Raw genomic sequence first — 25,044 nt, 5'->3', positions numbered from 1 at the left:
TATAATTGGCATTCGAAATGGGAAGCGATGGATGATGATTGATGACATATGGTAAAATAACTATGACGTTGTGTGAGCATAAAATTCATATCAAGTTAAATGCGTCATGATGATGATAATAATAATAATAAAAATATATTCTTTCAAATGTGAAATAGTCGTTTAATTATTTTTACTTATTAAAATACATTAACAATTAAATAAATATAACAATTAGAATATATAAATATCATCACGAATATAATAATATATAAGTATTATAGATATCCCTCGTTATCCACGGATTTTTTAACCACGGTTTCTATTATCCACGTTTAAATTGAAAATAGCCTTTGTTTAATAACCAATGTATTTTATCACTATTAAACAAACTTTACATGGTTTTATAGTGGTCTCGTTATTCACGGTTTTGTTATCTACGCAAATTTGCTAGAACCTAACATCAGCGGATAACGAGGGAATTCTGTATACATACAAAATAGTTTATAATAATGTAATATTGAATAATCAACTTTAATATTAAATTACATCACTTAAATCTTACAATGGTAAATGTGGTAACTTTATACCCAAATTGTATACAGAAAAATTAAACAAGGACGAAGTGTATAAGTAGGTAATGGTACATTTTAAAAATAATATATATTTTGTCTTCGATTCTAATATATCTAAATATTAAATATAATTGGAGAATTAACATAAAAATGGATTAGATGTAACCGATGTAACTTAGGTACTAAGGGGATATTTAGAAATTTATCATGATTGAGGGGAGGGGGTATAAACAGATAATTCAAGTTATACAAAGTTAAAACTCATATTTTTTTTTTTTTTAAACGGTTTAATTTTGTAATAAAAAGTATAAAATATGGTTAATGGGTGGGACATGAACATGTGAAAAATACTTTCCTGGTAGGAACCGAATTAATTTTAGAAACAAATAAAGAATCGAACCTACGTGTTTGAAATTATTGCACTCGGTAAAATTGTATACTCGGGTATCATACAATATTATATTATATTATATATTATATGGTATAATACAATATGTCTATAGACTATAGTGAATAATATTAAATAACCAACTACACTAATCTACGTATATTACACTATATATCAGCGGTTCCCAACCTGTACACCACGAGCTCATTTAAGGGGCGCCATGCATGGCTCATCCGAGAATGAAAAAAATTATTAAATTATATATTAAAAATAAAAAATGTATTGTAGTTGAAAAGACAAAAAATTATCTTACGTACAAAATTACTTAGAATACTATCTGTATATCCAATGTTAAATATAGTGTTTCTAATATGACTTGTCGAATAATTCAATAATAGATAAAAATATTGCCAAATTTTCCAAAAATAAACAGCCTCAAATATCTCATTAATTATTAGTTTTTCAATATTAAAACAGAATTTTTTCTTTTTACTTTCAACTATAAAATTATAATTTGTTAATAATATGTTCGACAAAATTATTTAAATCAGTTATGAATGAAAACTAGTGTTTATTTTTATCACATTCCTCGTGATATTTACAGAAGGGCACCTAACAAAATTTGTACAAACAATAGAGCACCGCCTGCTAAAAAGGTTGGGAACTGCTGCTATATATGTTTAGTAGTGTAGTGTATGCCTGTTATTTGTTAATAAATATAAATGGCTTTAAAATAATAAGGGCTACCTATGTTTTTTTTTTATTTCTATTAGCTATTGTCTATAGTAATTTTAACTTAAACACCCACCCTATATGACTTTTCTAAGGCTAGGGAAAATTATCAAATATGTACCTATTATACCTACATAAAATAATCTATTATGACAATAACAACATTGATAACGACGGAAGACTTCTAGTTGACACAAATATTAATGGCGTGGGTTTAGAATAAAAGTATTCTTCATTGATAAAAATATTGATTTAAAATTTTTAACAAGTTTTGTTGGTTAATTTTTTATAGAAAACAGAAATAATTTTTTTAATTATCAGACTCAACGAAATGTTCTGTATATACAACCACTTAAAAATAGTATTATTATTTAGAAATATTGAGATTCAAATATTTTGATTTATTTAATAAAGTTATGAAAAACTTTTAGACTATTTGAAATTACAGAGCAAAAAATATTCTATAAGTATATTATTTATACTAGTAATATTGAAAAGATATAAACCTGATAAGTTAATGATTTTAGAAGCTACATTAGACCCTTTATAAAGACTTATAAATTCCAAGCCACTCTTAAAATATTAATGGCAGATGAAAAATAAATATGTACACTGATAATATTATTAATATACAAATATTGTTCCAAAATATTAATTAACCAAGTGCCGTGGTATACAGTAAACGTCATAAGACGTCAAGACTGATTCGCAAGGTCTACAGTACGTTTTGTTGTTGATTCCTCAAATATATTACGATATTGCTTTAAATTATTCACTCCGAATTTTATTATTGTAATATAATATATTACTATATAATAATCAACAACCACCTTTTTAATTGTAACTAATATTGTAAAATTATATCGAACGAGTTATAGAAACTACTTTTGAGAAAAATAATTTCACGATTACTGTATAGTAATAAATAATATACCAACAGGCCTACTAATTACTAAGACTAACTAAAACCTATATAGACGATCCTAACTAACTTCAGTCGGATTACGTGAACATTTAATATGTAGGTAATATTATATTAAATTATTAATACTCATGAATGATGAATTTTTGATACTAGATATTATAGTGTACCTATAAGATTACGGTGATTGGTTGGTGAAATGATCATTGACGGACCATAACGATTTAAGATTATGGCGATGAAAATTGAAAATCGTGCAAACGATAATGCGGTTTAATACCTAGTATGATAATTATAATGATTACTAGTGTGATGAAAGGATAGTTAAAAATCCTGCGAACAGCACTCGTGCCTAAATAATACAAATTATGAAAACGGCGGCGATGAAGAAGAGACGATAGTGATTGTACACTACCTACATTATTGGATGTTGAAACAACCATAATCAACATGTATGAATGTGTATGAAAGTGAAGTTTAATCATCACTGAACCTCGGTGGTGTATAGTATTATAACATATTATATATAAAACACATTCATATTTTAAGATGCTCACGTAGTCTCGTGAACCTGTATATGCAAATTATTAGGTATTCATTATGTAAGTATATACGAGTATATCATACTATAATAAACATTAACTTCGTGATATTTTATTATAATTTATAAGACGTGTGACCATTGTTGAACGTTAAAATAATTTACTTACGTGAATTTTAGATTTGTGATAATATAATAATATATGCAATTAATATGCGTTAATATACCTAAATATTACATAATGTTATAAAAAACGAAATTTTTGATTATCCGTTACACTTGAGTGTATGTGTGGCTAAATTGTCATAAAAATGCATTACGGTACCGGGTACATACTATCTACCTTGTGTATTAGTGACATAATTTCGATAAAAAACTAGTGATATGCTGGATCTCTCTATTTTTTCAGTTAGTCTACTAATTGCATAGTTTATGAAGGAGCTAATCACACATAACTACATAAGTATCCCTTAATTACGCATATAACCAGTTACTATACAAAAACTTAAATTATTCTCTATGAGTTATGACTATATACGTTATGACTATACTTATATATATATATATGTGTGTGTGTATGATTATGATTTATAATCATATAATTATGGATGATATATAATTATATAAATGACAATTATGATTTATGGCAAATATAATGGCGGTGTGATTGGCAAGTGTGGATGCGATCGAGGAGACGACGATATGACGATGACGAGAACATGCATATTTCTAGAAAGACGTCTCTGACGATGGCGATCCGTCGTCGTTTGTTGCTGCAAAACCTGAAGGTTCGGAGGCAAAGCTCGGCTGGAAAGCGGGAAATCCAGAAGAAGCGCCGCCAAAGCTCGATGAAGTGCTATCAAAATTTGTCGGGGTACCGACAAAGTCCGATGGGGGTCCATCAAAATCTGGCTGTGATGATGGTGGTGGTGGCGAAGCGATCAGGTCTGATCCTGGTACGAAAGCTGGTGCTGCAGGCGATGGCGCGTTCGTGACGAACCCCGTAGTATCAGGGGCAGCCACAAAGTCCGGTGCAGGGACAAAAGCTGCGGCACCGGTGGCGTTGTCCTAAACACACACACACGCACACAGACACACATTCGTCGTTGGATGTTATTCATAGTATATATATTTTTTATTATTTAATAATAAATTATAAATTCAGTGCCAGAATTCAGTTATGTGGTTAAACCAGCATATGACGCAAACTACTTCATAGTTTTATTAATATAATTCCATTTATCCATGAATTGCGTTTCGGTTAATACTTTACTCGAATTTTTAGCGTTTAAATGTGATGTTTAGCCATAGATAATAATAAAATAGTATCAGAGAATTGAAATTATTGTCGATATTGATTATGCCGTAAGAAGATAAAAGAAAACAAAGAGAATTGTGTCGGCTATCGTACACAATTTAATAATTATATAGGTAATCATTATGAAATTATCAATCGGCACCATAGTAGTGTAATTAATATGTTATCACGTTTATCTATTTATACTGTATAGCTGTATAGGTAAATTTATCAGCTACAGTTTGAAAGTGAATTGGTAATTACAATCCAAGTATTGATATTAGATTCGGTTAAAAAGTGAATGTGAAGTTTTCAATGTATTGAAACTCTTGTCTACTCTTGACATACGATTTTATAATTAATATTATGAGCAATCATGGGAAAAGGTATACATCAATGTTGACCACATTTATCAGTCGCTAGGTATTAAGTTTTCCAAGCACTGAATTAAATATAATAATATTATTAGCTATTAGTTCATAAAACTATACTATTTTGTACGCTTTTTTCTGCACGCGCGCGCGCACACACACACACACACACACCCTCTAACATGCCTACACGCGCGCATGATCAGACACATACGTAAACACACATGACACACGCATACAGCTGCACAGACGTGCATTTAAAAAGTCGTCGTCGTAATAATTGTCATTTTATGTCGTATTTTAGTAACAGAGCAATAAATAAATTAGGTGTAGGTATCGATAAAATATTTATTTAACATTATAAAGTTTTAGGGTTTTTCCTACAATAACACCCAGCTACAAACGAATTAAAAATTTAATTTAATGTTGGTTCTATAACTGTTGAACAAGACGTTCAAAATTGCCTACGAAGAAAAACTGAAATTTTTAAAACAAGTTTTATATTTTTGTTTAGGCGCTGATTTATTATTTGTAATAGTTTATTTCGAATTCATTAGCTGATTTATTATTAATTTAATATAATAAGTAATATGAAATATAATATATAAATCATTTCATACATTTTTTCTACGAAGAATAAAATACTGGCAACATCCGAATATAAAATCCCGTAATCGAATAATGTATAATATTATGTACGTCTTTATTACCCATATCATAATGTAATACTGCATAAAATATATAAGTATAACAATGATGTATTCAACATAATATAGTACCGTTTATAATCTCCATCGAAGCCGTTCCGCCAAAGATATTTTGTATTTAATTTTTAGCACCTATATAATAATATATAGAATATGTTTTAAATGTCTCCGCCGTTTTGTTGTTGTTGTTTTCGTCGGTTTTAGTGAGAGTTTTTTGTATAATATTTTCTTCTCGTCATCGTACTGCAGGTATAATCGTATATTTATATAGGTCCGTATGTGTGAATTTAAAATTCACATTATATAATTAATACAAATGTCGTCATAATCACTTACCGTCGTCTTCATCCTCGTCGTATGCTATGCATATATTTAATACATATATGAATATGAGAAATTATATATATTGTAGTATTCTAGTATCACTACCATTGTCACAAACGCATATGATCAAGTTACTTAATATTATTGAATTCTATCGTCATCGTATAATATGATGCTGCATTTTGTAGGTATAGTATTTATTTGTAGTCTATTCATAATTTGTCGTATAGTATTTTTATGATAGTAATAAAGTACAAATTTTACAATCATTACACATTAACCGTACCAATTCATACGATTTGTACACATAAATATTAGATAACATTATAATACTATAGGTAGTATATAGGTGACCTGTACTTGTATTCTACAAGCGTATAAATTATATTTTGTAACGAAGAAATAGAGGCGAAAGTATGGTTGTGGGAGGGTTATTTGGTGTATAGTTGACGTTGGTGCCGGTGGTGATTGTTAAAATATAGTGTATAAGTATATAAAAGGTTAGTGTAATATTGTACAAGTGCTCATGGTTATACGTTTTTTATATACGTATACAGTGGTTTAACAATAATTAAGCTCATGTTAAAGCTCATATTGTTGCATTGTAACACGCTATAAGTCAGCTAGAAACTCAAATAGTTAATAGACTTATTTCACATAAAATTAAACAAAATAAATCTAGTTTGGGATGACTTTGTTTTTTCTTAATATACGAGTTTAAAAATTTTTGATTCGACTATTTTTATTAAAATGAAACTATAAATGCCTACGTTAGCGTAGGTATTTTTTGTTTGAATTACTTTTTTATTTATTGAAATCGTAATATTTTATTTTTTATGATTAATGCAATTTATATTCAAATTATTGAAAATCCACTGTATATGTATATAATATTTACTATATATGTGAGTACAAAATACTGTGAAGTGCGTGGCGTACACAAAGTGGTATGTAACAGATACAGACTATACCTAAACTGTATAATAATTTATAAATCATGTAGGTATATGAGTGGTAAAAACTTTCCTCTTTCTGTATAGTAAGTATATGATGGATCACTGCTCATTGATTCAACTCTGACTACCACTATATCACACATCTTAGGCTCTGTTATGAAACATTTTGTTCACCATTAGGTTACAAATTGTATACGATAGGTAAACATAATTGGTAAGTTGTAATAATGTTTCGGATTGACCCTCCACTATAAAGTCTCGACTACAACACCAATCGCTTCCACGTCTTTTTCGTTCTCTATCACTGTAAATTAATACTACTGTATAGGCAGTGCTCGACTTGGTAATAATAAGGTAGAGGGACTTTATTAACTTTAAAAAAAGAGCGTCTTCATCACTTGTTAAACGTTCTAAGCCACGGGAGTACGCCCCCACACCCCCTAATGCCCTTCTTTAAATCATATAAATAATATTTATAAATAATAAAATTAAAAAAATATTACTACAAATATTATATTGAATATTATAGTTATAATTTATAAAATATAATAACAAACTAAAAAAAAAACGAAGTAAAAAACAATTCATTTTAACTATTTATTTAAATAGTTCCATAATTTATCATATGTATATGTTCTTTCTTATCTTACAATTTTATCCTTTTTGGACAACGGTTGTCTTCTGAATCTTTTTTACCATTTACTATCCAAGGTTTTACATAGAAAAAAATTATTATGTTATCACGTGCATTTTTATGATGCAGCGTCCCGTGCGTTCCCCTTAAAAATAAAAGTAGCAGTACGCGAAAATTTCTGAAAAATTAGTTGGGGTATTTCCCAAGTCGAGCACTATACTAAGTACTTCTTTAGTAGTCTACAAAATACGTCAATACGGTAATACCACTCATATCCACTCCGTGCTTTCTCACCATGTACCAGTGTACATTAAAATATTATATATATTACAGCTATATTTTTTATGAATATGCACATGCTAATAATGAATGCACGATATATCCGTGTATCACTGAAGGCTTACCTTGTTTCCAATCGATCCCGATTTTGAAGACGAAGAGGATTGAGGCAACACTGGTGACAGGAATTGTGCATTTTGTTGCCGGTTGCGCTGGTCAAGGTTGCTGAGCAAGCGGGTCTTGAAATCGATCACCTGATTGATTTTCTGCAGACACGTAATAATAAATAAATACAATGACGCGATCAGTTTTCATTATTATTGTGTTAAGGTACGAATGGGAAAAATATGGTGTGGGCTGGACCTGCACATGCTGCAAGAATGTCACAGCTAGTTATTGTATGAGAAACAGTGTTATATAATAAGTATCCTGTTTTTATAAGTGAATCTATGTTCTATATTCGAACATTTAGAATTACTGTTCATATGTTAGGTTATTTATCCACTATAGCTACGCCACTGACTTGACGCATACGCATGAATATTATAGATATATTGTACCTGGAACAAAAAATTGAGCAACACTGCCTTGACGCCCAGAGCGGTGGCAGCCTTTACTGTCACTTTCGTCACTTTATGGGCGGCTTTCAGTCCAACGAGACCGACGCCCAATGCCTTTGAGCCCAATCCAACAGCTTTGGCTCCGAGCTTAGCCCCGGCCACTAGCTTGGCGCCGGTGCCCAAAGCGACTTTGACCGGTAGTACGATGAGTGGCTTGAGTTTGAGCAATGTTCTTTTTTTTCGGACCACCACGGTCCTTCCGGCGGCCGATGCCGGTTCGTCAGGGTAGTTGGCTGAAGCTCCTTGCCAACTGCTCGGCACTAACGGCGAAGCAGCGGCATCGGTCGATGCGGTGGACAACGCAGGACGTATGGCGGATGACCGAGCACTTGATGGAAAACTGGCGACTACCGCTACCAACAGCAGTAGAATGGCCGACAAGACGGAACATTGTCGAACCGATGTCGTCGAGGTCTGTGAAGATGTCATTTTGGTTTATCTGAAGAACGGTAATGTTTGGCTGTTAGTCTGTGAAATAGAAAAACCAAAAGTTATAGAAAGACATTCGACATTATTATGATTGCAAATTTATGGTCTTACGTGTAATTAAATCAAAATTTTAATCGTTTATAAATTCAGGTGTAAATTTAGTGTAAAATTCAATACGTGAATCAACTCGGCAATCATGTCATGTTTATAACGGAAAAATCGAACTTATATCGCGAGCAGAAGAGTTTATACCTACATAGCTTTATTACTGTTTGCATGATGTGATATATTTAATTTTTAATGTTGCTTTTAAAAATATGAAAAATGATGCCTACAGTTTCATTATTTAATCTTAAAAGTAAACTTTGCAATTGTTTAAATAAATATCTAATATAATATTTGCAAGTTTCCTTCTATTAATATAAGTTAATCCTTTTAATTGAATAAGTACATCTAATATATTATTATTGTCTGTTTAAATGTGCAATCGTAGATGCGCGTTTTACATCCTCGTCTAAGCGCTGCAGAGCGAATAGCATATCATTAATCAAATACATCAAATTAGCGACAACAGTAATGGTATAATTTCATCATTGGAAATAAAGATTTATCATATTCTACATAATATTACAATAAATATGTACACGTCGTCTATCCAACCGCGATATCGGGCTAATGATTCGAACGGTTTACCGAGCGATTGCATCCTTCACTGTTTTAACTTAAGCATAATACAGTACAAATTATTATCATCATAAAATTGATGGGCAGCATAATCAAATATTTCGTAATATATATATATATATATATATATATATCTACTCGTTAACCCGAATTGTCCCGAATTGTTGAGGTGCACTGGCACCCGCAGTAACCGCAATAGGTATGTGCTAATCATTGTATAATAAGTCTATAATAAAATATAATAATACAAATTACATACACAAACAGTGTAGTACCGAAATTTGTACCTGTGAACTAGAAACCCATTTCTGGATAACGCGATACCACATCACTGACACCCACGTAGTTAAATACTTGTTTGTAAATCCACGTTATTGTCGTACCTAGTGTAGTGTTTACCTATATTATGATTTGGTGATTCGTAGAAAATTAATACGTTTTTCGTGTGCAATAGTCATAAAATATAACATTGCTGTTACGACATTAGTTAATCGATGTCGAGTGACGACTCATAAAATTTCCCCACGACCCATTTTAACGTCACTTCATTGCGGCTTCAAACTCCGGGTCGAGTACTTCGAACTTATGATAGACGATAGTTTTTAGATGCTTATTATCAACCAGTAGAGGTTAAATGGGTAATAATAACAAAAAACCAATATTGGTTTTATTAACGATATCACCTATTACCTATACATTGGAAAGCACGACAACGTTTTGCGGTCTTGCGGTCTGTATAAAGCAGTTAACGGGCGCGGTAATAATAACCTGATGACTACGAACATACCTACAGCTGCATTTTTGTACTGAGTATAATATTATATTGATAAAATATGATATGTATTGATTAAATTTCTTACTTTACGCTATTTTTATGATGAAAAATGTGGTAACATATTGAATTTTTTTTTGCAAAATTCCGCGGAAACGCCCGCGATAACGCCCCTTAGGATGAAGTTCGCGCACACTTTCACTCGACAAATAAATACACCTGCAGCTGTATATATTATTATAGTTTACACATCTAGCATGTGTTGACCAAGGTGGTCCACAATATATAGAATATTTTACACAATCATTGACTCCCTATTAATAATTGATATTTCGTTATAAAATTTAAAAAAATATCATACATTTTCAGGTAAAAGTTCGACGCCCCAAATTGTTGCACAAAATATATGGAACGCGTTGATAAAAATTCAGTATGGCGAAATAAAAAAAAATGCCGTTTGTATAAAACCTGTTTTTTATTTAATTCTCATGCATCACACTATTAATATATAATATATATTGTACTTTATGTGTACATTATTTTAATCACCAATTACTGTCTATAGAGTACATAGGTACCTACCTAATTATGAAAAATTAAGTTAATTTTAATCATAAATCTACTTTCGTAGATTACCAATTATATACAATTAATAATTATTAATTATTTATCATTTGAGTATAGAGTATTCAACTCAAACAATTATTATTCTTGCCATAGTACAATGGTTTTCAAACTGGATCAAACTATCCATTAGGTGTGCCACAGTTTTTCCATAAATTACCTATTGAAGCGGTTCCCAACCTGTGCATCGCGGTGCTCTAAAGCTGCGGCCCCACTGGGAGCGATTTGCGTTTTTACGATAGCGTGTAGCGATTTTGCATTTTAGCGATTTTAACAAAAGTATGTAACTCATATGTAGTGGCCCCACTGAGCGCGTGCCGCGTGTAGCTTTACACGCGCGGTAATCGCTGAAAGAACAAAATAGTTTGATATTCGGCGATTAATCGCAAAAACGCTCGAAACGCAGAATCGCAGAATCGCTCCCAGTGGGGCCGCACCTTAAGGGTACCGCGAGCTCATTTAAGAGGCGCCATGCATGGCTCATGAAGGCTCCAAGAATGAAAAAAAAATATTAAATTATATATTAAAAATAAAAAAATTACTGTAGTTGAAAAGACAAAAAATTATCTTACGTACAAAATTACTTAGAATACTATCTGTATATCCAATATTAAATATTATAGTGTTTCTAATATGACTTGTCGAATAATTCAATAATAGATAAAAATATTGCCAAACTTTCCAAAAATAAACAGCCTCAAATATCTCATTAATTATTAGTTTTTCAATATTAAAACAGAATTTTTTTCTTTTTACTTTCAACTATAAAATTATAATTTGTTAATAATATGTTCGACAAAATTATTTAAATCAGTTATGAATGAAAACTAGTGCTTATTTTTATCACATTCCTCGTGATATTTACAGAAGGGCACCAACAAAATTTGTACAAACAATAGAGCACCGCCTGCTAAAAAGGTTGGGAACCGCTGACCTATTGTATTGTATTGCGATATAAGAAAATAAATGCTTTCAATAATAATATCTATAAAAGCATTGACTATTATTTTGACGCTCAACCTCATATCTTTGTGAAAAAGGGTTTTTAGTACTAACAAAAATAAAAAACGAGAAAAGTTAAATTCAGTAGAGAAAGAAATGCGGACTGTCAACTATTCGTCTAAGAATTAAAAATATTTGTTAGCCCATGAATCACACATTTGTAATTAAATGCATATAAAATTATAATTAATTTAAAACAATTTTGTACATATAAATAAAGGTTAGTGTGCCGAGAAATTTTTTTGAAATGTACGGTGTGCCGTGTATAATAAAAGTTTGAAAACCACTGCCAAAGTACGTGCCATATTTGTAGGTCTGTAGGTATATAGATAAAGAATTACCAATAGCCTGTAGGCAACAGATATACTAAATACTTATTTATACATATTTTCCAGTATGTAATAGGTAAACCGACACATCGTACATGAATTCCGATGAAATGTTTTATGAATACTTAAAAACGTCTAAAGACTTAATTCACTGTGCCGATGGCCATTTAGCACTGCAATATATTGGTGTATGATTCGGTAATGCGAGGGTCACAAAATTATAAAGGTTATAGTATTATCACCAACAGTGGCGGCTCTAGAGTTTGATTCTGGGGGGGGGGGGGGGCAAAAATATCACACTTTTTTTTTAATATTTAATAATATATTTATTAAAATTAGTGCCACATATTACCCACATTAGTCAATAGTCATTATAAAAATACACAAAATAAACATAAAAATTACATAAAAAATACATTACAATTTATAAAATAAAGTCTAATTTTCTATTTTTATTTTTAGCAAATCTATCAATGACTTTCTCTATATCTATAGATATGTCTCGGTGAATGTGCATAAGAGCGAGACCATTGAGTCTGTCCTCAACCATTCGTGTAGCCAGGTTTTAAGCCGTCGCAATGTCGAGAAAGATCTTTCAGCCGTCGCTACACTGACTGGCAAAGTTGCTAAAATATGAATTATAATTTTTGATTATAATAATGTTTTTTAAATTTTTTTCGTTTTATAAAAAAGTAGGTACTATCCGTAGAAACTTTAAACTTTTACAAAATGCTTAAATTTGAATTTTCTTCAAAATATTTCGATCATTTTTAAGCTATTTATAGGAATTTGAAATATTTGGTTTTTAAGTTTTATTTTAAAAAAGTTGATAAAAAAAATTTTGGAGAGTCAAAATATTTAAAAATGTAAGGTACCGTATAAAATGGCTTACAGTAGTTTAAAAACTTTAAAATACATATTATGTACTATATTTTATAGTAATTATTGAAAACATTAATCATAAAAACATTTTTTTTTCATTTAATTAATAATCTAAAAATTCTAATGTTATAATCACGCTATACTATAATAAACCGAGATTATAATACAGTAAATACTTATTGAAATCAAATAAAGAGTTTAGAGTAAAGAAATTAATCAAATAATTTTATATGCTAAAATAATTCGTACCATTACAACGTAAATTGCAAGCCGGAGATTAAATTTTTTTCTATGGTAACTATATTGGTCGTCTGGTCGCTTAAAATCGCTGTTGTGAAATGAAGCTAGTGAAGCTACAATCATTAAAACGATATTACTCTGAACTACGAAAAACGTCTGAACACATAGATACATAGAGAATTCTCGGAACAATTCATATCTATACGCCGCCGACGATAAAACACTCACAATAGAAAAAAGGTCAGTTCAGATAGATACTATCGCGGTCGGCCACGGGAAAACCCGAAATAATATAATGATATCATAAACGATATAATCCGTAATAATAAAAGCGTATCATATTATATTAAACTCGCCTATTTTTTTTTTTTTGGATTTCGGGTGGGGGGGGGGGCATGGCCCCCTGGGCCCCTCCCCTAGAGCCGCCACTGATCACCTATTATGAATTATAATTATTAATGTAATGTTGTGTTATTTACGATCTGTGCATAATATTAACATTAAATTCTTAAAATCGAGGCTTTCTACCACAGCAACCGATGTTTACCATAGTATGGATATGATATACAGTTATAAACAGTGTCTTTTGTTTCAGCGGATGTTGGACATACCTATAATTTTATACCTACTAGTGGCGTAAAGACAAGTTCGTGTAATGTGATTCGTGATCTGTTGAGATATTCGAGTTCGAACGGTAATATAGGTATATGACTAGACCTACACTCTATAAGAACTGACTTTCAAATAAACTTGTCGACTATTATAGATAGTATAATTGGTTGGAAGAGTAGGCCTCAATGGCATTTTAAAAGGGTTAAAATAGACAATTTTAATAATTTTGATCTTAAAATGCATATATTTTATTTAAATACCAATTTAACAGTGCATTACAGTTACAGGTCATTACGTATTCAATTGTAAGAACGAAAATAACTTGTATTCGTTATACATTACATAACGTAATGTATCTTCCAGAACAGTACCCGTTGTATAATAACTAAGCGCCAGGTAGCTTAAATAGGTAGAGTATATTTTCTAAAAAAACCACAATGTATTGTACAATAACGGTGCTCGAAACCGGCGGTAGGTATTTAACAATAATCAATAATGAACGCGCATTTTGCAAAGAACGAACAAGACTGATAATATTTGAAACTCCGTGCGGTCGCCGTCACGATCTGTCTGCAACGAGTCCGTCGTTAGGACAGTCAAAAAAAAAAAAATAATAATAATAATAATGATTAACAGTGTCGCAATGCATTTTATAATACGGGATGAATGTACGTACGGCGACGGTGAGGCGGCGGTTTCAGAGCTGGTTTCACCTGGGGCGGTAAAAGGCGGCATTTCCCGTTCGCTAATCGCCTTATGCATTATGTTGAATTTATATTATGATATATACATTTTAAGTTGCACGATGTAGACATACAATATTAATTTGTCATATATATTTTTATATTTTAATTATTTATATCAATTTAATATCATTACGTATATTTGTGATATGTATAGAGTAGGTTTGCAGTTCGACAATACGATCTGATGCTGATCTAGATCGTTGGCCAAGGTACTCTACAATCACCATGGTTTCTTTTTCTCTTGCGCTCGTTATAACTTTAATTTTATAATAAACTATATAATATTAAAATAAGTATAATATAATCCTGTACATGCCCAAGTCGTTGAACCGCTTACTATTATTACGAGTACCTACATACCTATGTACGAGTGTGTATTTCATTATGTTGTGATTTATTATTGTTGTACCTATGTATTTATTTTGTAGGCATGAATAGTTATCCCATTTAGATACGTAGCCAATTTTGCTTTCTATTGTTTTGTATATTATGCTTTTATAGGGTATAAAAAAAGTTACCTATTGTCATTAATCATATATTCTATCGAACAACTTTTGGTATAAATAATATTTTTAATTTAATTTTAAAATAGTTAAAAAATATATTAAATATTGATTCGAACACAAATTATTAAAAAGATTATATTATTTATGTATTATGCATTTGTTAGTTCTCTCTGTTACTCTCTTTATATAAAAGAAACCCGAATTATCGAATCTATTCTCTTAGACGGCCTGAAATTATATTGAGTAGTCTAAGTTTCAACTTGGAAGTATGAAAATCATTAATACTTTTTTATAATTTTATCGCTTTATGTGATTTTATTACTAAGGATTAATTGACAGTAAAATTGTTTATCTCCGAAAGGAAGAGTAGCTGATGCTTGTGTTCGGCATACACTGTGTTAAATTTCTGTGTTGTGTGCGATAAAAATGCTAATTATAATACATATAGTTATAATATGTACCTATGATTGTAGTGTATAAGAAATAGTGGAGTGCTCCAATTCGTGAAAGGACATTTTAACAAAGTGCCATCACTCACTAAACGAATTTTTAATTTTAATTTTTCTCTCAATAAAAATACTTTTAATATTTTTTCAATTGTATTGACTAACCCATATCTTTTATATACAAGGATATTGCACATAGGCCTATATTGTTATCAAATATAATAAAATAATGGCAGCGTAAAGGTTGTCCCCTTACTCTACTATTTTAATTACTTAACGTGACAAAATGATATAGTGATAGTACCAATAGTACTATAGCAATAATCTAGTATAGAGTCTATACTATAGACCAAGAACTAATCTATCCAATATAATTTTTTAATTGAATTTAAATTTGTTACGAACTTTATTTAGAAACAACTTTCTCAGCATTTTTAAGATAACATTATTCGTATTTCACTTAATCACTACCAGTTCAGTTGTTTCCGTCTTATTAACGCATTAAATAGCAAATTTTACGTTTAGAATAATTTAGTTTATTTTATTGATTTCAACATTAGATTTTAAAGTAAATTTTACCTATTATCAAATTTAAAAAAGGCTTACTTAGGCTTATTTTTATATTTACATTTTGAAGCATGTTATTAGTATTGTAAATTGTACAAAAACATATTTTAAAGATCGCATTAAAGTTCAAATGTCTACAAAACCAAAATAATATACAATGTTAAATAGACATTCTGAACGTATATTATATTGATAGGATACTTAGATGTGTTTGTAAAATAGAGACTACATATGAAAATACCTATATAAAGTTTAAATTTTTTTTTGTATCCAATATTTTTAGGCAAATACTTAACGTTTTAAAGTTTTTAATATTCAATATTTTAAATTCAATATGTTATCAATAGAGTTCATATTAAAAAAAACATTTGTTTTTTAGTAACTTCGTGATAAATTCAAAAAATGTGTAAGGAGTTTTATCTCCTATTACTAAAATAGTCAGTAATGTCACCTAAGCTCTCAAGTTTAAAGACAATACCTAATCTCTTTGAGATAATAATGGTATATAATTTTTGTAATATGTTATCTATCGAAAAATTTACAACAGTATAAGTAATATAATAGTGTTTAAGAAATGATAAAACGCTTGTAAGTTCTATGTTGAACAATACAGGTTGCAAAAAAGATAGGTTATCCTCTGCAAATTCAGTAATAACAAATACCTAGGTGTTTAAACTTTAAATTTTTAACTTAGACACAAAGATTTTGATTTTTTTATAATTAATGCAACACACGGTTGATACTTGTATCATATGACTCCCCTTAAAGTACATCGATGATAGGTATTCGCAAACGGAGCTCGCGTCGGTCAAGGACGGGCAATGCCGCAACACCAGCGGGCCACGAACATCGTACCGTGTAGAAAAAAATTACATAAAACCTGTGTAGTGTAAAAATTACACTACACCGTGTTGTGTTTTTTCTGTAAAACACTTAATACGTAGGTAAAAAATACGTGGTACCACGTTACCTATACAATTTGAATACATAAAACTTTACATGGCACGGTGTAAAACGATCGAACGCGACTACGGTATAGTATCGTATATGTATAATGCTCTTTAATTACATCGTAGTATTAACTATTAAGGAGTTTACAATATCATTTAACGGCTAATGTCGTTCAGAGATGACTATCACTGGCGCATCCGTTGACTATATTTTATTCTTATGTCGTCGTCATCGTCGCTTACGCGTGAAATTACGTAAACTGAACATGAAACAATAACATACGTATTAATAATATTACATATTTATTGATAGTGCCAGCGGCAAAATGATGCCACCGTAGTTGTCCGGTTTTCACTCTCGTCATCACGTCGTTTCCGTTCGCTTATACTTCACACCCGCTCAACAGTATTCTCGTACCATATAATTTCATATTATTATACGCATTTTACGATGTGTCCTTCCGTCTCTTTAGCTCCCTCCCTCTCACGTACTTTCCCGGCGCTTAAGTGTGATCGTTGTAGTATTTTAAATACGCGGATATCATCATCGCAGATTACATGTTGCAGGTTTTACAACTTTACTAAATAATGGCACCAATGTATACACGTGTACTACCACTAAGGCAGTGGATACCGTACAACCATTATTACGCATACCAGCAATTTATTATATAACCTTAATATAGGTATTACTTAGATTTCCTTATAAGATTTTCAAGTGACTTAATAAACATTTTTAATATTATAATAATTTAACATAGAAACTCTCAATTGTATATATGTAAAAAATAGAACGTTGAAAAAATATGAAAATTGATGTACCTACTTCATTATTTTTTTTTTTTATCCATACTATAATAGCAAAGTAAATTCAAGTAATTTTTATTTGGCGTAAAATCAGTTGTTATCACCGTTCTTCACCAGTCATTCACGACTGTTCATATTTGTTAAATATTAATCTCAAAATCTTGATTTCTCTAAGGAATTGTTAATATATCTAATCCTCAGTGTAAGCTTATATTCATATTCGTTGTTCACAACTTAAATTTAATTTATACTTTTAGCGTTTGTTTATTTGCAGTAAATATCGTAGAAAACAACATAAGATCTATATATAATTGGTCGTTGAATACTGAAAAACACAAACACGAGATAGTTAGGTACATAATACACATATTACTGTCGACTCACGTGACGGCAAATAACGACACAGTACGAGTATGTTGTTAAGTTCTCTGCTGGACATGGAATTCGTTTGCCATTTCTGGCTTGATAATACCATATTATATACGCGATTTAGTGCTTCTATAATACTTATCGTATATTTTTTTAGAAATTTCATATTCACATTTTAATATTTATTATGAAATATCTATCTATATTGTATAATATGAACAGTTGAACGAAAAAAAAAATACTATATTATAGTATACAGTGCGAACATGCATAGTATTGAATTATTATATTCGATATGTTACATACACTTAGCGATAACACCCTATTTTACAACCCACAATAGTCAGATAATAATAAAAAATATAAATATGTAATGTGCATTATAATTTATAATAGTATGTGTTCAAAATAAAAGAGTGAAACGACGCGAGCCACGGCTACAGGAGCGGTGAAAGTCGTCGGCATTATAATAATGACGTATGGGTAGTGTATACCTACGTATAGTCGTCATCGTTATTCCAGCAACCGAAACCTACTCCGAGAGTGAGTGTACTCGGGCCAATAGTACTGGTCTCGTGGCCCGTTTATTAAATAACGATAATAAATACATGATCACTGCACACGTTATGTGTATTTCTTTGCTGAGAAGAAATTATGCAACAGCGGTCGACGACAACGATCAACGGTACAGCGGAATGACCAATATTAAAAAATAAAACTATACATGCACAAAATAAATAATTATGAAATCATCATAATATCAATGTGATCGGCATCGGGAAAACATGACGGTTATAAAAAATGTATTAAAAGTGAAAGACAAAAAAAATAAAAAACCGGACACCCGATGTGTCAGCTGACCATAGTCATTGTTTTTTTTTTACATAAACACCACCTCGATCTCGGCAACAAGTTTCCGTTCTTTTTAACATATTTGCATAATAATATACTACAATATATTACACTTATTACGTCATATTACATATAATACGTATGACATTATTTAACCAAATGCAAATACTAGTTTTTGATTTTTGAAGCGGACTTTAGCTTACTAAAAAATTATCAAGGCCATTCCTAGCGATTTTTAAAAATATATTAGTTGGTATTTAAAAAGTATTAAATTTTAAAATATCACCTAAGACATATTCGATGAGCTATAAAATCCAAAATAACTGATGCAGCTAAAAGTTTTTTAGCTGTTGACCGTTACACAAGTAAAAATGTATTCGACGTTCATCATAATGAATTTGTATAGGACTTACAGAATGTAAACGTCACCCGAACGCCATAAACGTATACAAGATGTACCGGATTTGTATTCTTAATTAGAATCACGTAACGCCAAATGAAAAAAAAACAGTTTCGCGCCACAGCATGCTTATTACGCGTGTGGTCGTTTTTAAACAAGCGTGTGTGCACTGTGCGCGTTAGAGTTATATTACGTATACGCTGTCTGGTCCGTCGAGTTGTTATATTCATCAGTGGTTGTAACGATATTATATTTATTACTAGGATTTTAACACGCTAACAAACGGGTTTTATGGTATTACCTATGCCTTATTTAAAACGTCTATTATATATTAATATTATCGTAATATTTAAAATACTTACATCCGGAAGAGGAGGAAGTATAGTCGCGAAATAAGTCGAGCGCGTTGCACGACCAATTATTATCTCGGATTTCGGATCTTATAATTATGTAAACACATTGACTCGTTTAATGTATGTACTCGGCTTTACGTAACGTAATAATCGAAAAATTGTATGCATTACTCGAACGATGGTATAAATTATAAACATAATATGATGTAGGTATACGTTCTATATATTATATAATATTATAATATATATAGTATTTGTTATGTTATGTATTAAATTGGTATAATGTATAGGACGTTTACATACATATGTAGATCACACTTGTCGTCTATTACGACTATTTTCAGGTACTCAAATAAATATTGATTTTAATACACGTCCAAGTGCACTTCTACAGGTAATAGGTATACGTTCGAAACAGTATAATTATGATGATGAATGAAGATAATAATAATAATAATAAAATATACCTTTTGTCAGCAAAGTGTTTGTGTTTTCTGACGTGACTCCACCGACACTTGCAGTTGATCTCAAGTGAAGTGCAGTCGAGATGACCGCGTTTTTCCGGGTGCCCGTCGTGTTACACCGGCTGCGTTGAACCTTTTTATTGACGACGACTGCAGTTGTACCGCTTTACCTACAGCGCTGCAGCTATATATAATATATATAATATACAATATTGTATTTGATTATAATATAGTAAATAATACCAATATTGCTATTATTATATCTGCGTACTCACACTCACACACACACGCGACAGATATACGACGTCCCAACAGCAGCAGCGGTGCTGGCGCTTATTATATACGCGTATTTCGTACTTATTTATACATAAGCATACGAGAACGTGTGTGCGGGCGTGCAAGCGAGCGCAAATTGTAAAAAATCGTTTGACTGATCTGCTGCCGTACGCAGGCGAGCGACTGTAGCGGACGATCGACGGTTGGTCGCGTGTGATGTACACTGTGAATGTGCGGGCGATGTGAGTGCACGTGAGCGGGGCGGCGTCCGGTGTGAGAAAAAAATGAAAGTAGTATAATAATAATATTATTATTACCATTATATAGTAGTAAGTATATGTAATATCATAAACAGTTATATATATATATATATATATATATATATATATGTATATTGTATAAAAATAATGTTGCGTGTTCTGTAATAATAAGCAGCGCTCACGCATTTATTTAGTGTTAAATACATTCCCGGTATTGCGCATGTTGCTGCAGCGTAGTTGGTGCATAATTTGAATAAGTTCAAAGATACTAAGCAGTTAGAGTTGGCAGTAAGTACACAACTCGATGCGTGGGAGTGTACTAGTAACGTACGCGGGATTTTAGTAAGGGTTTCACATAAGTAAATAATTTACATTATACTTTGCTTAACAGTTTTTATATAATCATAGTTGTAACAAATTATAATTAATAGTAATTTAACAATTTATTTTATATCTATTAAAAATTCTCAACAATTGATCGACTCAGTGTATTGAAATGGTGGTAAATTAGATTTTTTTGTAAAAGGAAAAAATTTCATTGAGATCAGAACTCAGAACCATAGACCCCTATCCCTGCGTACGCCACTGGAGTGTTCACATATTATGTACTTATTGACACTACTACCGAATAACGTGTTCTATATGAATATAGTTATTATTTATTTCATGTATCTATATATTTTTTGAAATACCTAACTAATAAGTAATAATCATTATAATATGTAAATAATCTGTCTTTATTTAATTTGTAAGGATTATTTAAATGTATTCTTTTTAAATTAATTTCCAAATATCAATAACTCTATACATGTATATTAGATTCTAATAATGATGATGAACGTGTTGATTTGTATGATATTATTATGATGTGTGTGTTTGTTTCTGTATTCGTGTCTGTAGACACTTTTTCTATGGGGAAAAAAATGGTTCAACCATCAACTTCGACGAAGATGTTTTTGGTAGAAAACTGGATCCAGTGACTGGTTGGTATTTTTAGTGGTCAAAATTTAAAGTTATCAGTAATTTAAAAAAATTATCAAGGAAAAAAGTGAGCAAATGGAAACCACTTACCACTGTACAGTAAATAATATTTAATGGAACATTGTAATGGATATGCTAAATTTTAATTCAATGATTAGAAAGAATACATCAATATCAATTAGTATACTTTATGATTTGTTTCTTTTTTTTTTTCATTATTCAATTAAAGTAACTTATTTTACACTTGCTTAATAGTATAATATTATAGCAGGTTGATTTAATTTTTTCAAAAACATTGCATTTATAATAATATACATACATATATATATTTTATAATAGTATTATTTTCTATCATACTATATTATAATATTATCATTAACTTTTGAGTCAATATCACCTTATACTGTATAGAATTGTGTGAAAAGTTTTGTGAAATGATTACCTAGGTAATAATAGCTTTTGAAAATTTTAAATATTTTGAAAATATCATTGAATAGATAGATACAGTAAAATTTATAATTTACGTAAAAGTTTTTATGTCTTCGCGAGTAATATTTTTGAGGTACATATAATTTGTACAAAAATAACTACTTAACTTTGTTATTATTTAATTAAATGCCTTATTTTGTCCAAATTTGAACTTAAAATGTGTATATATATATATATATATAAAAAAATGGTTATTATATATTTTTTAGATTTGTAGGTTACATTAATAACTAATTATGAGAAACCTTGTTTTAAATGTTCAATCCTTAAATGTAGCATCAAATGCAAACATAATTTGTATTTAAAATTCTTATAAAAAAAAAATTTGCATAATATATATCTTTAATATGTTTAAATTTCTATTACAACAACTTATAATGAGATGACTATTGTATTAAATTTTCAAACTTTTTCTGAATTTTTCATTCCTTTAAATCTTAAAATGGTTCAAAAAGATTGAAAATATTTTTGAAGTTCTATGATATACAAATAATGGTGATACAAATATTTGGTAAAAATTTAAAGTATTTAAGTACTGTTATTCGTTTGGAGTTACTATAAAGCTACAAAATTAATAATCATCAAACAGGAATGAGATACTTGCCTAATACTAACCTCCCGTGACGTCCAGAAAACTAATGAATTTCTCTAACGAAACAAATTTCCATCATCTAGTTTTAAAATATTGCTAGAGTGCGGATTTATATGCATTAAAAATTCAAAAATATGTAAATATATAAAATATATGTATTTATTTTTATCCAAATATGTACCTAATTAAAAATACAAGATAATATACCTATAGGTATAAAAAAAAAATGTTTTTATTCTTGAAAAAAAAAAACCATAAAATAAGTTTATTTGTAAAATAGATTATTTTTTTATTAACATTAATTAGGAATACATTCAAATTGAGTATTTATTCATTGAAGTTATCTTCTTCATCGTGAATAAAACAATAAGTAAATCAATGTCGATTATGACGCAATATAATTTTATAGTGGCTTAAGGACCTTTTCACGCCGGCGGAAGTTAATGGAGTAAATTTAAAAGCCCTAATAGAATTGCCAAGGGATGTAGTATTGGAGGATTATATAAGTACAACAAATTATTTTTCAATTACATTTTTCTCACTTTCTACTGAAACAGCATCTATTTTAAGTTTGAAAATCACATAATCTAAAACGGCGATACATTTCTATAATTTTGTAAATAGTTGAATATTTAACAAAAATATGTAATTTAAGTAAATTATGTAAAAATATGTACTATAAACCATAGCATGGATGGAAACATCGAATCATGATAATTGACAATCATTATATTATTACTTTTACTATATTATTAAAGGACTTGAGAACAGACAAGTGAGAATCAATCTTTATAAAAAGATGACGAAATAATTTGACAGTGCGTGTATAAATGTATAATTATTGCCTTAACAACATTATTAGTTGTTATTGTACGTTCATAATATGTTTGGAAATAAATATATTATATCCTTTTAAGCGTGTGACTAGTTTGGGCCCCTAGGCTGTAGTCTGATATCCCGACAATAGAGCGAAAGGAAAAGAGTGAACGCTTACCTATGTGTAAGTGAAAAAGAGCGTAAACAAAATGAGTGAATAAATATATTATGATCAGAAATCAATCATTTACGTTTACATCTTTAATGTTAGCTGGGTACTAAATATGTAATATCTAGAATAAAATTGTCATTTTAGTCTCGTTTGACAGTTTTCTTATATTATATACCTATTACCCCACTGTCAACATACCTTTTAGTATGAAATAGTAGCAATACTATTATAAGCCTGTAAATGTATACTATTTTGACAGGCTTGCAGCTATGTTTAGTTAAATGGTTACTCATTACCTATAAAATTATCCATATTATTATGTATTATATATTGTATATAATTTGTGGCGAATATTAAAAATTATATTTGGAGCTAATATTTTATTTGAATAAAAATAAAAATGTTAAATCTCTAATACTAGGTATTAATCGATAAAAATAAAAATAAAAAAAGTAAAGTGTGATGTAAACTTAATTAATTTTACTGATTTTTTTTGTGACTTGTTTTCTCTCCAAAGTAATTTATAGAGATAGAGTATATGAAAGAATCTGAGCAATTCTACTAAAAAAAAAACTGTTCGCATAATAGAATAAAAAAATCAAACCAACAACGCCCCATTAAAAAAATAAAAACATTCATTCCATTGCTAATATTATTTTTATCGTGTTTATATAAGCCGTGATAATTGTGCGGCCGATTTTATCACAATTTATTTTTATAATAACTACACTGATTTGGATATTTAAAATTATTATTTAATATGTTTTACTTAAATCAGTTATTTGAGAATATATTTTTTTTAGGCGGAGAAATTTATATCCTTCCAAGAAGTACCCAACCACACGCAAAAATGCCATGCATATAGTTTATGACTATTTCAAGTTGTCGCATAGTGTATAAGTTCATTATAAACTTGGTGGTAATGGAGGCAAAAAATCTCAAAAAATCACTTAATGTGTTATTATGAGATAAAAAAAACTCTTAATTCCGAAGAAGTACCTACACACGAAGATATTACTATATTATTGACGGCGGCAGTAGAGAGAGTTGCATTATAAAGTAATATAGAGTGAGTGTACAAACGATTTGCGTTAAGTCA

General features: G+C 30.0%; 1 protein-coding gene and 1 pseudogene across 3 annotated transcripts in view; both read right to left on the bottom strand.

Annotated features, from left to right (window-relative positions):
- LOC107164689 (uncharacterized) overlaps nucleotides 1-20,872 on the bottom strand; it is a 28,254-nt gene extending 7,382 nt beyond the window's left edge. The window contains exons 1-4 of one of the 3 annotated variants that reach the window (XM_015512598.2): nucleotides 20,603-20,872; nucleotides 20,363-20,543; nucleotides 8,266-8,793; nucleotides 7,831-7,971 (exon numbers count right to left, since the gene is read on the bottom strand). In XM_015512598.2, the coding sequence (XP_015368084.2) occupies nucleotides 7,831-7,971; nucleotides 8,266-8,754 (630 nt within the window). In that variant the 5' untranslated portion in view covers nucleotides 8,755-8,793; nucleotides 20,363-20,543; nucleotides 20,603-20,872. Of the gene's footprint in view, nucleotides 1-138; nucleotides 4,206-7,830; nucleotides 7,972-8,265; nucleotides 8,794-20,362 lie in introns of those variants that run through there. The other 2 variants (XM_015512597.2, XM_089215482.1) reach the window with 2 other exon arrangements.
- Nucleotides 1-25,044, bottom strand: part of LOC149062276 (zinc finger MYM-type protein 1-like) — a 299,795-nt pseudogene that overhangs the window by 115,600 nt on the left and 159,151 nt on the right.

The sequence above is a fragment of the Diuraphis noxia genome, unplaced genomic scaffold (genome assembly GCF_037042655.1).
Source record: "Diuraphis noxia isolate RWA-SAM2 unplaced genomic scaffold, SU_Dnox_SAM2 contig0001, whole genome shotgun sequence".
NCBI classification, from domain to species: Eukaryota; Metazoa; Arthropoda; class Insecta; order Hemiptera; family Aphididae; genus Diuraphis; species Diuraphis noxia.
The sequence above is the reverse complement of the archived record's forward strand: the minus strand, read 5'-3'. Positions and strand labels throughout refer to the sequence as shown.